We start from the raw sequence: 15235 nt of genomic DNA, 5'->3' as shown, positions 1-15235 counted from the left end.
TTTGTTTCCGACTTTCCAGTCCATAGATCAGGGCAGCAGGCATCAGCTGTCAGGCTCCCTGTAATTGGAAAAAAAAAAGCCTTGTAGAAACCCTGCAAATCAGGGGAGTGTCGCCCAGTGGTGTCGACAGAAATGGGGGGAGCGCTCCTGCCGCAGCCGGGCGCCTTACAGCGACTACAGTGTTCATTGCAACATGAGAGAATAGCATCAGAGGTGGAGGGAAATTAGGGGGATACATGTTTTTTTATACCCTTTATTTGGTGTTCCTTCTGTCTCCTCTTCAGGAGCACCCTGCTCCCCTGCATCCTTCTTGCATGGGTTTAATGCACTAATGCTTGACTGACGGTTCGACCATGCAGCGTGGTCGCGCTTCTCGTATCCGATACTGTTGCAGGCAACACTTGGGCGAGTCTATGGCGTGTGGGGTGTCCTCGCCTCTGTTACCTGCCTCGTGTGACTCGGGCTTCGGCTCCTCTCCAGGAATGGCCCCCGTCATGCAGCCCGCGTTGAGGTTTTGTTATGTGGCTGCTCCTCATTTGCATTAGTGACTAAGAAATGTTGTTCTTAGAGATCGCAGTCGGAGGATTTGCAGCCTCTCGGCGTCTGTGAGGCCGCAGCACTAGATGGGGTATTGAGGTTTTGTAGGTGGCTGCGGCTGATGTGACTCTGCTTTGTGCGGCTCTGCCAGGCTCATTGTGCCATGTCTTCCTGTAAATAGGCGGGGGGGGGTATACCTGTGGTTTGCTGGTTTTAGCGGCAAGGATAGCACAATATCTAATGTTGCCGATAAAAGACTTGAGCAGTAGTAGAGCCTCAGGCTCTGTTCACATGTTCGGTTGTTATTTCCATAAAGTTACAGTACAGGATGCATTTTTTTAATTCTGGACTGATACGGATGACATATGAAAGGATCATACAGTAATTCCGACTTAAAGGAAACTTGTCAGTTGCTCAAAAATATTGCGTTATATAGCTTGTATAATTTCCTGAGCTTTCCGGATTCTGACGCTGTTTTCCGTTGCGTCGCTCCGTCACGGAGATATTCCCATTCATTTCTTCTGGACCGCAGCATGTGAAATCTCTGATTGTAGTGCAACTGCTCGTTTTTTTTCAGTCTTCTCTGAGGGCTTATCCTTTCACTCCTCCCTTCCAGACTCTGCCAATTACAGCTCTGTAGTTGGTCAGCTTCAGACTCTTCTGAGCTGTGATTGGCAGAGTCCAAGAGGGAAGGCTGAAAGCACACACTCCCAGAGAGGACTGAAGAAACGCGCAGTTGCACTACAAGCGGACATTTCACATGCTGCGCTCCGGAAGACACAAATGTGAATATCTCTGCAATGGAGCGACGCAGCACAAAACTGAAAACAGCGGAAGAATCAGGAGAGCTCAGGGATTTTTTTTAAGCAAGTGACTGACCTATTAGGACTGGTCATCAGTATTGGATTTATGGAAGTCTGACACCTTCACCACCTATCAGCTGATACCTGATGCCGCGGCCAGTTGGAGCGGAGCTGTAGTACCTGAGAGCGGCCACTACACACATTGTGTACTATTTTTGTAATTCTTTCCATAATCCGAATCTTTTAAAAGATGATCACATCCCATAATTAGTGAGACTTCCAGAAAGACAACCCTGGCGCGCGCGTCGTACTGTTAGCTTGCGTGCCTAGGTCGGTCCATTCTACCTGAGTGAGAAGAGATCCCGTCTCTGGAGCTGTGTTGGGAATGACCGTTTAGAAATCTCGTTAATTTTGCTTCTGCTGTAAAATGCTGCGTTTTTTTTTTCTGCACGGGAAAAGGCGCAACAAAAAATGCATTTTGGATCTAAACCAGATGCAGTCTCTCAATATAGTGGATCGTGACACAAGTAGCAATGTGGAGGGAGGATGATGGTCCTAGCAATGCGTCTAGTCACCTCGCTCTGTTCATACCAGGATTTATTTTTTATTTTTATTTTTTTTTTTAGATTTTTAGGTTCCTGTTTTTTTTCAGGAAATTTACATGTAAATGAGCAGCAATTGACACTTAGCCTGTGTTTTGTATTGAAGCATTTAATGTGTGTGTGAAAGGTTATTGTAATGGGAGGAGGTGAGCTGTGACTTCTCCTATTGTGACTGATGGATCAGCTGTGTATAGAGGTGTTACCTGACATTTTAATCCTGCCTCTGATGATAAAGAAACTGCTGTAAACTCTTGCTGAAAGAAGAGGAAATATGACTGTTCTTTTGGTTAGTCGGCCTGATGCAACATCATCGTTGTGACCGCTGCAGGCCAGATAAAAGAAAGTGCTGCCCGGCATGGAGCACAGGATCCGACGCCCGGTGGCTGGAGGTTATGGGGTTTTGTTTTGTAATCCTCTTTTTAGGATGTTTTTAAACTCCTTAACATGGTAGAAATATAAAGTTCAACTCGCCCTGCAGTAAGCAAGTCACATCGGTGGCAGTGTGTCACACAGCAAGAGCGCGTCTGCTCTGGGGTCCGGGTGCCTGCTCTGGGGGTCCATAGGTCTTCTCTTGGGTCCGGGTGCCTGCTTTGGGGGTCCATAGGTCTTCTCTGGGGTCCTGGTGCCTGCTCTGGGGGTCCATAGGTCTGCTCTGGGGTCTGGGTGCCTGCTCTGGGGGTCCATAGGTCTGCTCTGGGGTTCGGGTGCCTGCTCTGGGGGTCCATAGGTCTTCTCTGGGGTCTGGGTGCCTGCTCTGGGGGTCCATAGGTCTTCTCTGGGGTCTGGGTGCCTGCTCTGGGGGTCCATAGGTCTTCTCTGGGGTCCGGGTGCCTGCTCTGGGGGTCCATAGGTCTTCTCTGGGGTCCGGGTGCCTGCTCTGGGGGTCCATAGGTATTCTCTGGGGTCCGGGTGCCTGCTCTGGGGGTCCATAGGTATTCTCTGGGGTCCGGGTGCCTGCTCTGGGGGTCCATAGGTCTTCTCTAGGGTCCGGGTGCCTGCTCTGGGGGTCCATAGGTCTTCTCTAGGGTCCGGGTGCCTGCTCTGGGGGTCCATAGTTCTGCTCTGAGGGTTCGGTTATTCACTCCTTTTATGTTTGTTTTTTGTTTTTTTTTTCTTACTCAGAACCGAATGACAACCTTAGAGAAATTTTACAAAATGTGGCCAAACTTCATGGAGTTTCTAACATGCGCAAGTTGGGTCACCTGAACAACTTCATTAAGGTAAGAGCTCATCTTCTGTCTAATGAACGGTGATAACCCGGCCACGTAATATACGTATGATCGTCCCCTCCCGATGCCACAACCTGACGGCTCAGACAGATGAGCATCTCTGCATGGGCGCCGCTTATCACTGGTCACACAAAGGCCCTGTTATACGTGTTCTCCCAGTGTAACATCTAGTGCTCCCTCCTCATCATACACCTCAGCTGCAGCAGAACCTCATCATACACTGAACCTCATAATACACCTCATCTGCAGCAGAACCTCATCATACACCTCGGCTGCTGCAGAACCTCATCATACACTGAGCCTCATAATACACCTCGGCTGCAGCAGAACCTCATCATACACTGAACCTCATAATACACCTCAGCTGCTGCAGAACCTCATCATACACCTCGGCTGCTGCAGAACCTCATCATACACTGAACCTCATAATACACCTCAGCTGCTGCAGAACCTCATACACCTCGGCTGCAGCAGAACCTCATCATACACCTCGGCTGCAGCAGAACCTCATCATACACCTCAGCTGCAGCAGAACCTCATCATACACCTCGGCTGCAGCAGAACCTCATCATGCACCTCAGCTGCAGCAGAACCTCATCATACACTGAACCTCATAATACACCTCAGCTGCTGCAGAACCTCATAATACACCTCGGCTGCAGCAGAACCTCATCATACACCTCAGCTGCAGCAGAAAGTCAACATCATACACTGAACCTCATAATACACCTCAGCTGCTGCAGAACCTCATCATACACCTCAGCTGCAGCAGAACCTCATCATACACTGAACCTCATCATACACCTCAGCTGCTGCAGAACCTCATAATACACCTCAGCTGCTGCAGAACCTCATAATACACCTCAACTGCTGCAGAATCTCATCATACACCTCGGCTGATGCAGAACCTCATCATACACCTCAGCTGCTGCAGAACCTCATCATACACCTCAGCTGCAGCAGAACCTCATCATACACTGAACCTCATCATACACCTCAGCTGCTGCAGAACCTCATAATACACCTCAGCTGCTGCAGAACCTCATAATACACCTCAACTGCTGCAGAATCTCATCATACACCTCGGCTGATGCAGAACCTCATCATACACCTCAGCTGCTGCAGAACCTCATCATACACTTCAGCTGCTGCAGAACCTCATCATACACCTCGGCTGCTGCAGAACCTCATCATACACCTCGGCTGCTGCAGAACCTCATCATACACCTCGGCTGCTGCAGAACCTCATCATACACTTCAGCTGCTGCAGAACCTCATCATACACCTCAGCTGCTGCAGAACCTCATCATACACCTCGGCTGCTGCAGAACCTCATCATACACCTCGGCTGCTGCAGAACCTCATCATACACCTCGGCTGCTGAAGAACTTCATCATACACCTCAGCTGTAACATTTCCTGGCAGAGGGACCTGTGCGGCTCTGTTCTGCCGTGTTTGAGCCTCCATCTCCCGGCGTCATTGCCTTGTATATTCCGAGTCTGTGGCTTCCGTGGTCTTGTATGAAGATATTGTCCTTTATATAAGGAGACGCGTCTCTTGCTCGCTTCTTGCCCATCAGTCTCCTAGTGTCGAGTGCACACATTACTGTTACTTGCGGTTTTGCCAATATCTGCGGCACAAGATTTTTTTTCTTGCCATTCCATTTACAGATGCAGAGTCTGCTCTTCTCAATAGAACTAATTGCAGTTTGGTAAATAGAAGCTGAAGCACTTTCCTTCTTAAAGGGGTTGTTCTAAATGGGCAAATGATGGTGGTAAAATTAAAAATTCTCACCTGCCGGACTGGCTCCATGACTCCGCGTAGCCTTCTGGTGCATCTTTTAGCGGTGGTGTCATGTGACCGCTGCTGACACGTCCTTGACTGTCTACAGTCTTCACATTCACACCAGATGGGATCCCTGTGAACCGCCTCCTGCTGGCTAGCATTGTGCCAGCCTGGCTAATCAAAGGTGGAGTGTGTGATGGTGTCAGGTAGGAAACAATTCACTGGGCTCCCAGCCAGTTGCTATGGAATAGTGACCGGGCCACTGGACCAGGGTTCTGCGAATTGATTTAGTTCAATCTTGCAGTGTTAAGAAAGTTTCTAGCTATTGTTGGACGTTTTTCCATCGTGACATCATCTGCTTTGAACTCTATTGAATGTGCAAGGAACTCGTTAACACTAAAGTCCTGTGATTCCAGCAGCCTCTGCACCGATTCAAGTAGTGGAGAGGAATGTGCTAACAGGAAAATTAGAGAGAGTGGAAAGTGATTTTCACAGACTGCTTAATCATCAAAGTTGCCAATAGTTTGTTTTCTTTTTAATTTTAATGTCCTTTGAAACAAATCTTACGTCATAGCTGAAATTTATAACCATTGCGCGGGACATTTTTCCTGATTTTACAGCAGTTTTTCCACCGAATCAAATGGTGTATAAGAATACGCTAACTGGGGAATGGCAAGGCGTAGGAAGTAATTTTAGTGAACTGTTTTATCAAACGTGTCAGCAGCAGTATACAAGAAACTGGCTAACTAATGGTCATGTGATTACAGCAGCGTCGGCACTGGTTTAATTGGTGTATAGGAATGTACTAATATTGGTATGGGTAGGAGTAGGACGTAATTTTAACAGACTGTTATATCAAATTGATCAAAAGCAGTCTGTGTACAAGGAGCTGGCTAGCCAATGGTCGTGTGATTACAGCAGCCTCTGCACTAATTTAAGTGGTATATAGAAATGCACTAATTGGGGAATGGGAAGGAGTAGGAAGTAATTTTGACTGGTAGGTTACATAAAAATTGCCATCAGCAGTCTGTGTACAAGTAACTGGCTAGCTAATTGTCATGTGATTACAGCAGCCTCTGAACTGATTCAAGTAGTGTATAAGAATGTACTAATATTGGAATGGTTAGGAGTAGGAAGTAGTGATGAGCAAGTCTACTCATTGCTCAAGATTTCCTGAGCATGCTCGGGCGATCTCCCGAGTATTTGGATGTGCTCGGAGATTTAGTTTGTCGCCGTAGCTGCATGATTTGCGGCCGCTAGACAGCCTGAATATATGATGGGATTTCCTAACAGGCAACCCCCCACAAGTATTCAGGCTGTCTAGCAGCCGCCAATCATGCAGCTACGACGACAAACTAAATCTCCGAGCACGCCAAAATACTAGGAAATCGCCTGAGCATGCTCGAGCAACGAGTATACTTGCTCATCAGCAATTTTAACAGACTGTTACATCTGTCTGTACTGTACAAGTAACTGGCTAGCTAATGGTTATGTGATTACAGCAGCCTCTGCACTGACGAAAGTAGTGTGTAAGAACGTACTTATGTTGGAATGGGTAGGAGTAGGAAGTAATTTTAGCGGACTGTTTTATCAAATTTTCCAGCAGCAGTTTGTGTAGAAGTAACTGGCTTGCTAATTGTCATGTGATTACAGCAGCCTCTGCACAGATTCAAACGGTGTGTCGAAAAATACTAATGGAGGGGTGAATGGGGAGGAGTGTCAAGTCAACTAGAAGGCTTAGGTATCAATACTATCCCTATATAATTTTTTTTTGTTGCCTCATAGCCGGTTTTCTAAAGTTTCACGAAAGAAGGGGAACGCTCTCCGCGCCAGAGATATCATATCTTTGTGCTGATGGTTACATCCCACCACACAGAGCTTTCGCCTTCCCTGTTGCTTCACGTTTCTTCTCGCAATTTAATAAGAAATAAAATCAGTTTCCGGCCGAGCGGATAAAGTGACGGATGTCGGGGAGCGGACGGGAGGCCGCAGCGGTCGGCAGTTGTCAGGTTCAGTCATTTCTGAAGCAATTATTGAATTGCAGCTTGACGAGAGGTCGACGTGCAGCCACCGTCACATCCCTTGGCATCTGTCAATCATGAGGCCCGGGCAGTTCAGCTTCAGCCAAAAGTGCTGCAGAGTGGTTGGTTTTAGAGGGAAAAAGACCTATTTCCACCAGCTCGCTGGATCCAGTTTCCTTTTCGCCCTTATGTCCATCACAATCAATGCGGCGTCCATTTTTCTTAATATTAGTTTAAAAAAGAAAAAACAAAATTCCAGGCGTCTCCTACCCATTATACAATAAAGAATAGACATGAAAGATTTCAATCTGCAAATCAGATCAAAAGTGGACTTCTTCCCACTTCTTCCCACTTTTTGGGGGGAAGTGGAAAACACAATCTATGTCGGTCGCGTGTTCTGTCCGTGAAAAACACGGACATCTGAATTAGGCCCAACTTCAGAGAAAGCGAGTTCCACAGTCTGCTCTGCTATTTCTGTATCCCTCATTAATTTTGCAGATCCAGCCTATATCAGACATGCTTTACTTTCTCTGTTGCCCCATCTCCTGTTTCAGGAGCCTGGATGGAGATGTCCCTGTGTGTCTGAGATAAGAGCAGCTCCTCAAAATGGAAAAATAAATAACAGGTTGACAAGTTATTTAGAAATGGTGAAAGTTTTCGATCGGTGACGATCTGAGCACCATTATTCCTATCGATTTCTTAAAGGGGCAGAAGTGCTCAACTAGTGTTGCATTCCTCCATTGAAGGTACGTCTTCAGTTAATTCAGAAGAATCCCAGAACTGCACTCAGTTGTGCACTTCTGCTCCTCTGTGAACTGCACTCAGTTGTGTGCTTCTGCTCCTCTGTGAACTGCACTCAGTTGTGCGCTTCTGCTCCTCTGAGAACTGCACTCAGTTGTGTGCTTCTGCTCCTCTGAGATCTGCACTCAGTTGTGTGCTTCTGCTCCTCTGAGAACTGCACTCAGTTGTGCACTTCTGCTCCTCTGAGAACTGCACTCAGTTGTGTGCTTCTGCTCCTCTGTGAACTGCACTCAGTTGTGCGCTTCTGCTCCTCTGAGAACTGCACTCAGTTGTGTGCTTCTGCTCCTCTGAGAACTGCACTCAGTTGTGTGCTTCTGCTCCTCTGTGAACTGCACTCAGTTGTGCGCTTCTGCTCCTCTGAGAACTGCACTCAGTTGTGTGCTTCTGCTCCTCTGAGATCTGCACTCAGTTGTGTGCTTCTGCTCCTCTGTGAACTGCACTCAGTTGTGCGCTTCTGCTCCTCTGAGAACTGCACTCAGTTGTGTGCTTCTGCTCCTCTGAGAACTGCACTCAGTTGTGTGCTTCTGCTCCTCTGAGAACTGCACTCAGTTGTGCGCTTCTGCTCCTCTGAGAACTGCACTCAGTTGTGCACTTCTGCTCCTCTGAGAACTGCACTCAGTTGTGTGCTTCTGCTCCTCTGTGAACTGCACTCAGTTGTGCGCTTCTGCTCCTCTGAGAACTGCACTCAGTTGTGTGCTTCTGCTCCTCTGAGAACTGCACTCAGTTGTGTGCTTCTGCTCCTCTGTGAACTACACTCAGTTGTGCGCTTCTGCTCCTCTGAGAACTGCACTCAGTTGTGTGCTTCTGCTCCTCTGAGAACTGCACTCAGTTGTGTGCTTCTGCTCCTCTGTGAACTGCACTCAGTTGTGCGCTTCTGCTCCTCTGAGAACTGCACTCAGTTGTGTGCTTCTGCTTCTCTGAGGAGAACTGCACTCAGTTGTGCGCTTCCTCTTCTCTGAGGAGAACTGCACTCAGTTATGCGCTTCTCTGAGAACTGCACTCGTGCGCTTCTGCTTCTCTGAGGAGAACTGCACTCAGTTATGCGCTTCTCTGTGGAGAACTGCACTCAGTTGTGCGCTTCTGCTTCTCTGTGGAGAACTGCACTCAGTTGTGCGCTTCTGCTTCTCTGTGGAGAACTGCACTCAGTTGTGCGCTTCTGCTTCTCTGTGGAGAACTGCACTCAGTTGTGCGCTTCTGCTTCTCTGTGGAGAACTGCACTCAGTTGTGCGCTTCTGCTTCTCTGTGGAGAACTGCACTCAGTTGTGCGCTTCTGCTTCTCTGTGGAGAACTGCACTCAGTTGTGCGCTTCTGCTTCTCTGTGGAGAACTGCACTCAGTTGTGCGCTTCCTCTTCTCTGAGGAGAACTGCACTCAGTTATGCGCTTCTCTGAGAACTGCACTCGTGCGCTTCTGCTTCTTTGAGGAGAACTGCACTCAGTTATGCGCTTCTCTGAGAACTGCACTCAGTTGTGCGCTTCTGCCTCTCTGTGGAGAACTGCACTCAGTTGTGCGCTTCTGCTTCTCTGTGGAGAACTGCACTCAGTTGTGCGCTTCTGCTTCTCTGTGGAGAACTGCACTCAGTTGTGCGCGTCTGCTTCTCTGTGGAGAACTGCACTCAGTTGTGCGCTTCCTCTTCTCTGAGGAGAACTGCACTCAGTTATGCGCTTCTCTGAGAACTGCACTCGTGCGCTTCTGCTTCTCTGAGGAGAACTGCACTCAGTTATGCGCTTCTCTGAGAACTGCACTCAGATGTGCGCTTCTGCCTCTCTGTGGAGAACTGCACTCAGTTGTGCGCTTCTGCCTCTCTGTGGAGAACTGCACTCAGTTGTGCGCTTCTGCCTCTCTGTGGAGAACTGCACTCAGTTCTGCGCTTCTGCCTCTCTGTGGAGAACTGCACTCGGTTGTGCGCTTCTGCCTCTCTGTGGAGAACTGCACTCAGTTATTTTTTTTAATTTGGTTTTATGGTTTCTTCTTTGTTTTCTTTTCTTTTTAATACACTGTTCAGCTTGGGAACATTTTTTTTTAATATCCCCAGGTGACCTCAGGCCTGTTTGTCTGATTTTGCTGCTGTATTGCAGGCATTTTTGCTGTTCAGTTGTCGGTCAGGAGGCCTAGACGTGGCCGGAGCGTCCTCATGAGTTTCCTGGAGTTTCTCTGACTTTGCCCTTCATTCACTTTCCTTGGCGGGCGAATGTAATTGCTTGATCACAAGACGCTGAGAAGACTTTCAGCGGCTGTTGCCGGTAGCTGAGTTACTTATTATTTGTGATGACTTCCAGGATGTACTACGTGGACCCTGGGGCCGTGCACCGTCCTGGAGAGGAGCTGATCTTATCTCCTAGATTTATTTGCCCTTGTTTTTTGTTTGTCTGTCTCCTGGTGTATAGGGTCAATAATCTCAGGAATGAATGGGAGTAAGCTGCCTTTATAATGTGGGCCAAGTCCGACAATATGGAGCTTTGGATAATTTATAGTTGGGGAAAAATATGTATTCGACATGTCAGATTTCTGACTGCCTATCACGTTGTATCCCACAGATCAGTGTTCTCATGGAGAGCACAGAACACTTGGTCGAGAAGGTTGCCCGGCAGACGATAAATTGGCCAACAGCCTGTAATGTGTATGGCGGACCTTAGGGTGCCCAGAAGATAAGAAAAACACTCTACCAATTAAAATGTACCTGGTGGTCTAGTGTAAAAAAGGGGTTAACATCACCAGTTCTCATAGTCTAGGCTAGTGGATGGGTTAGTGTCACTAGTTTTGGTGGTCTAGGCTAGCGGAGGGTTTAACGTCACTGATTCTAGTCGTGGTGGTCTAGGGTAGTGGAGGGGTTTGTGTCACTTGTTCCCGTGGTCTAGGGTAGTGGTTGTGTTACTTGTTCCCGTGGTCTAGGGTAGTGGTTGTGTTACTAGTTCCCGTGGTCTAGGGTAGTGGTTGTGTTACTGATACCTGTGGTCTAGGGTAGTGGTTGTGTTGTTAGTTCCCTTGGTCTAGGGTAGCGGTTGTGTTGCTAGTTCACGTGGTCTAGGGTAGTGGAGGGGTTACTAGTTCCCTAGTCTAGGGTAGTGGTTGTGTTACTAGTTCCAGTGGTCTAGGGTAATGGTTGTGTTACTAATTCCCATGGTCTAGGGTAGCGGTTGTGTTGCTAGTTCCCGTGGTCTAGGGTAGTGGTTGTGTTACTAGTTCCAGTGGTCTAGGGTAGTGGTTGTGTTGCTAGTTCCCATGGTCTAGGGTAGTGGTTGTGTTACTAATTCCCGTGGTCTAGGGTAGTGGTTGTGTTTCTAGTTCCCGTGGTCTAGGGTAGTGGTTGTGTTGCTAGTTCCCGTGGTCTAGGGTAGTGGTTGTGTTACTAGTTCCAGTGGTCTAGGGTAATGGTTGTGTTACTAATTCCCGTGGTCTAGGGTAGTGGTTGTATTACTAGTTCCCGTGGTCTAGAGAACAAAGGAGCGTTCATCTGATATTTCCTGGTTCAATAGTGTAAAAATGTGGGTTAATAACTGGGTTATAGGACATTAGAAAAGAGTATAGGGTACATACCTCGTGGTCAAAGATAACAGGGTGGGTAACTACTTATGGCAAATGTGCCCTAAGGCTGCCCCTAAAGAGCGGTGTTAAAGCTGCATATACTGACGCACCCTCCTGCTCTCGTGCGTGATATACTGTAATAACTGGAAAATAACGATGATATGTGCTAAATACCAGGGCTGTGGAGTCGGAGTTGGAGTCGGTAGAAATGTACCGACTCCGACTCCAGCTTTAAAAAAAAAATGTATTAATATTTCATAATTGAACTTTCATATGAATTTTATAAATGTTACTCAAATATATATGTTCTATCAATTGAACTTTCATATGAATTTTATAAATGTTACTCAAATATATATGTTCTATCAAACTATGAACAACAGTGATAAGCAGTTCTGCTGGAGATAGAGACATTTCTTACTTCTTGTGTGTCACTGTTCTCCACTGCCCTTATCTAATCTTATACTTGGTTAACCTCATGCTGCCCCAACCCCCCTACTTACAATGTATGAAACTGAAAGTGAAAATGTGTTGCAAATTCTTAGTAGTAAAGCTCCTCTTCTAGACTAGATCATACTAGGTGTGCGTCTTCCAAGCATCTCACAGCTGCCTGCTACTCAGAAGAGGAAGACTGTAAGAAGTATTATCCTTTCAACAAACTTTGCATCAGTTAACTGTGAGTACATGAGGAATAATAACAGTATTACTGACCACTATATCAGTTGTACGACCTGGCAATAATTTTGTACAATTGTTTTTAGGAAAAAACAATTGTCATTTGGATTGTGAATGCAGAATTAAAAACCTGAGAATGTCAAAGAAGCATCACATTAAATCAGCTGTATTTGAACATTTCACCATCACTCAAGATAGAAAACATTATGTCTGTCAGTGTATGACAAATGATCCAGACGAAAACAAATGCTGTGAAGCCAAGATGAGTGCATATTCAGGCAAAGATAAAAATGCTCCTACCAGAGCTTCTAATCTAAAGAGACATTTACAGCGCTTTCATCCAGAAGTACTGAAAGCAGTGGATGGGAAAGACTGCATCCAAACCAATGAACCAGTGCCCAGCTCTTCCAGCCAAACAAAGGAGCAGAGAACTTTGCAGCCATCAGTTGCAAGATATTTTGTCAGTGACAAAGTTACTGTGACAATGAGAGTAGATACATTTAAAAAACAGATCATAGAGCTTGTTGTAAAGGATAGTGTGCCTATTTCATTATTTTCACGACCAGCTTTTATGTGTCTGAATGGGGAAATGGCCCGCAAGCTTGGTGTTTCTCTGGAGAGAGAGAGAGAGAGAGTATTAGAAAATTAGTAATCGAAGAAGCTTTTAAACAAAAGGAAGAACTTAAAAAAACTCTCAAGGGACGCTTTCTGTTTCTTAAAATGGATGCCTGCACACATCACAGAGTGAACTATTTTGCCATCAATGTCCGATTTGTTTGTGACAAAAATGAAATAGTTACCAAGACATTGGCAGTAAAAGACACCAAAGCTCATCACACCAGTGAGTTTCTCCAGGTCTTGGTGGAAAAGGTTCTACAAGACCATGAACTTAAAAAAGAGCAAGTTCTGTCGTAACTGACAATGCTTCAAATATGATAAGTACTATTAAGCTAATGAATGAGAGTAATGATGGTGACCAGCAGCTAGAAGAACATTCTGGGTCCACAGACACAGAAATGTTTGAAATAGAGGAACACAGTATTGTAACTGAGGAGCAAACTGAAGTTGCTTCAGATGAACAGCAACATGATAGTTTAGATGATCTTGTTGAAACTGTGTCAATATGTTCTTTCATTCATCACATGCGCTGTGTTGTGCATACGCTACAGCTGGCTATAAGAGACAGTCTGCAAGAAGGACATGCTGCTGCACTGATTGGCAAGGTGAGAAAATTGGCTACTGTTGCCAGAACCCCTAAAGTTGACTCAATTTTGAAGAGACGTGCTGGAAAAGGGGCAATTATTGATCAAGCCACACGATGGGGCAGTACTTACTTAATGATTCAGCGCTTGGTTGAACTGAAAACCTTTCTTGTAGACATGGCTAACCCTCAACTGACGCTAAATGAAAGTCAGTGGAATCAGGTGACTGAGCTGGAAAAATTGCTGGAGCACCCATTTACAGTGACTAAAAAATTGCAAGCAGAGGACTTAACTCCAGGTATTTTCTTACAGGAGTGGAAGAACCTGATGTTTCGCCTGTCCCAAAGAGGAGGGTTAATTGCAAGTGGCATTGCTACATCAATGAAACGGAGAGAGGAGCTACTATTACAAAATAACATTCTTTTGGCAGCTGTTTATGTAGACCCAATGCATCGGATTCTTCTAGATGACCAACAGCTAAGTAAAGGAAAAGAAGCTCTGTTTGAAATAGCAGTAAGGATGAAAGGGTTGCAGAACAGTCAGGAGGAACAAGAAGAATTTGGTCGTCCTGCCACATCTTCACCCTCATCAACTGATGAAGAATTTAATTTCGAAAAATATTTGGATCACAAGGACCGTGCAAAGCGTTCCCGCATAGAAGAAGAGTCATCCCCATCAAGGAACACAGCCAGTACATTTCAGCAGAATTTTTCATGTGCACTAAAAGAAATTGAGAAATTTGACCGTTCATCAAAAATAACAGTGCAACAAGCGATTCCTCTGTATCCTGACATTGTCAGAGATGTTGCCCGAGTGGTTACTGCTTTGCCACCAACACAAGTTAGTGTAGAGAGGTTGTTCTCTGCTCTCAAAATAATTAGATCAGATTTGAGGGCATCCATGAAGGAGGATCTAACAGAGGCAATACTTTTTCTGAGGACAAATTTATAGATTTCTTCTTATTAACTGCATAAAAGTGTTTATTGCATATTTACTTACAGTTTAGAAAAGTTTATAAAAGTTATTTGCTATATTCTAATTGTATTCTAATAAATGTAGTTTTTGCTCTAAGTGGTCTGATTACTTATATGATGGTGAGAAACTGAATAAGCACGATGTTTAATATTTTACAACAGTAAATTTGTTGTTATGAATTGGCCATTTATGAAGGAGTCGGAGCCTGATAAAATCCAGGAGTCGGAGTCACAACTGTGGCTTACCGACTCCACAGCCCTGCTAAATACACTGAAAAATACTCATGGGCTGCTGAGCACCTACCTATCAAGTCTACCCTAGGTGTCTAAGCGAGCGTCCCGGCCGGGACGCTGCCGACACTGTCCAGCACTGCACGGATTCAAGGTGCAAGAGTCACCGCACCGTCACTGACAAAACCACAGGTCGTCATTCAGTACGGAGGACCTCAGACGCCGTCCATACCCAGTCCACTCCCCTTGACAGGCGCTAAGTATTTTTCTCAGATGTATTTAGTGCATTCCAGTGGATTAATACTTGATGATCTCTTGTAAAAATGGGATTACTTCCTAGTGGTTTATGATGTATGACGGGTGTATCTATTATATTTCCTGGTGGTCTAGGGTAAAACTGGGGTTTAATAACTGTCGGTTTAGAACTTATCAAGGGTGAATGTATTTTATTCCTGCTTGTGTAGAATAAAGGGTGACTACAAATCCTGGTTAGCTGGTTCTTATAGATAAATGAGTGATGTGTATATTCTACAATGGCTTGCGTAATTATTCACCCCCTTGGCATTTTTTGTGTTTTGCTACCTCACAACCTAGAATTTCACTGTTTTATTGAGTTTGCATCACTTCATGAACATTTGGTTTTTTTCTTTATTGTGAAGCAAACAACAAATCGAACAAAATAACTGAAAACTTCAGTGTACGTAACTATTCACCACCCTAAAGTCATCACTTTGTAGAGCCTCCTTTTGGACCACTTACGGCCGCAGGTCGCTTTGGATAATTCTGTCTGAGCTTTTTATATCTCACCACTGGGACTTTTGCCCATTCCTCAAGGCAAAACTGCTCTAGGT

The 15235-nt window shown here is 45.7% G+C and overlaps 1 protein-coding gene across 3 annotated transcripts in view; it reads left to right on the top strand.

Moving 5' to 3' along the window:
- Window positions 1-15235, top strand: part of RICTOR (RPTOR independent companion of MTOR complex 2) — a 92266-nt gene that overhangs the window by 15825 nt on the left and 61206 nt on the right. For all 3 annotated transcript variants that reach the window (XM_073562643.1, XM_073562640.1, XM_073562642.1), the window contains exon 3: window positions 3065-3162. In XM_073562643.1, coding sequence (XP_073418744.1) covers window positions 3065-3162 — 98 coding nt within the window. The remainder of the gene's footprint in view (window positions 1-3064; window positions 3163-15235) is intronic.

This window comes from Dendrobates tinctorius, unplaced genomic scaffold (genome assembly GCF_039654945.1).
Source record: "Dendrobates tinctorius isolate UK_male_01 unplaced genomic scaffold, ASM3965494v1 ptg000362l, whole genome shotgun sequence".
Classification (NCBI taxonomy): Eukaryota; Metazoa; Chordata; class Amphibia; order Anura; family Dendrobatidae; genus Dendrobates; species Dendrobates tinctorius.
This window is presented reverse-complemented; position numbering and strand designations above follow the sequence as displayed.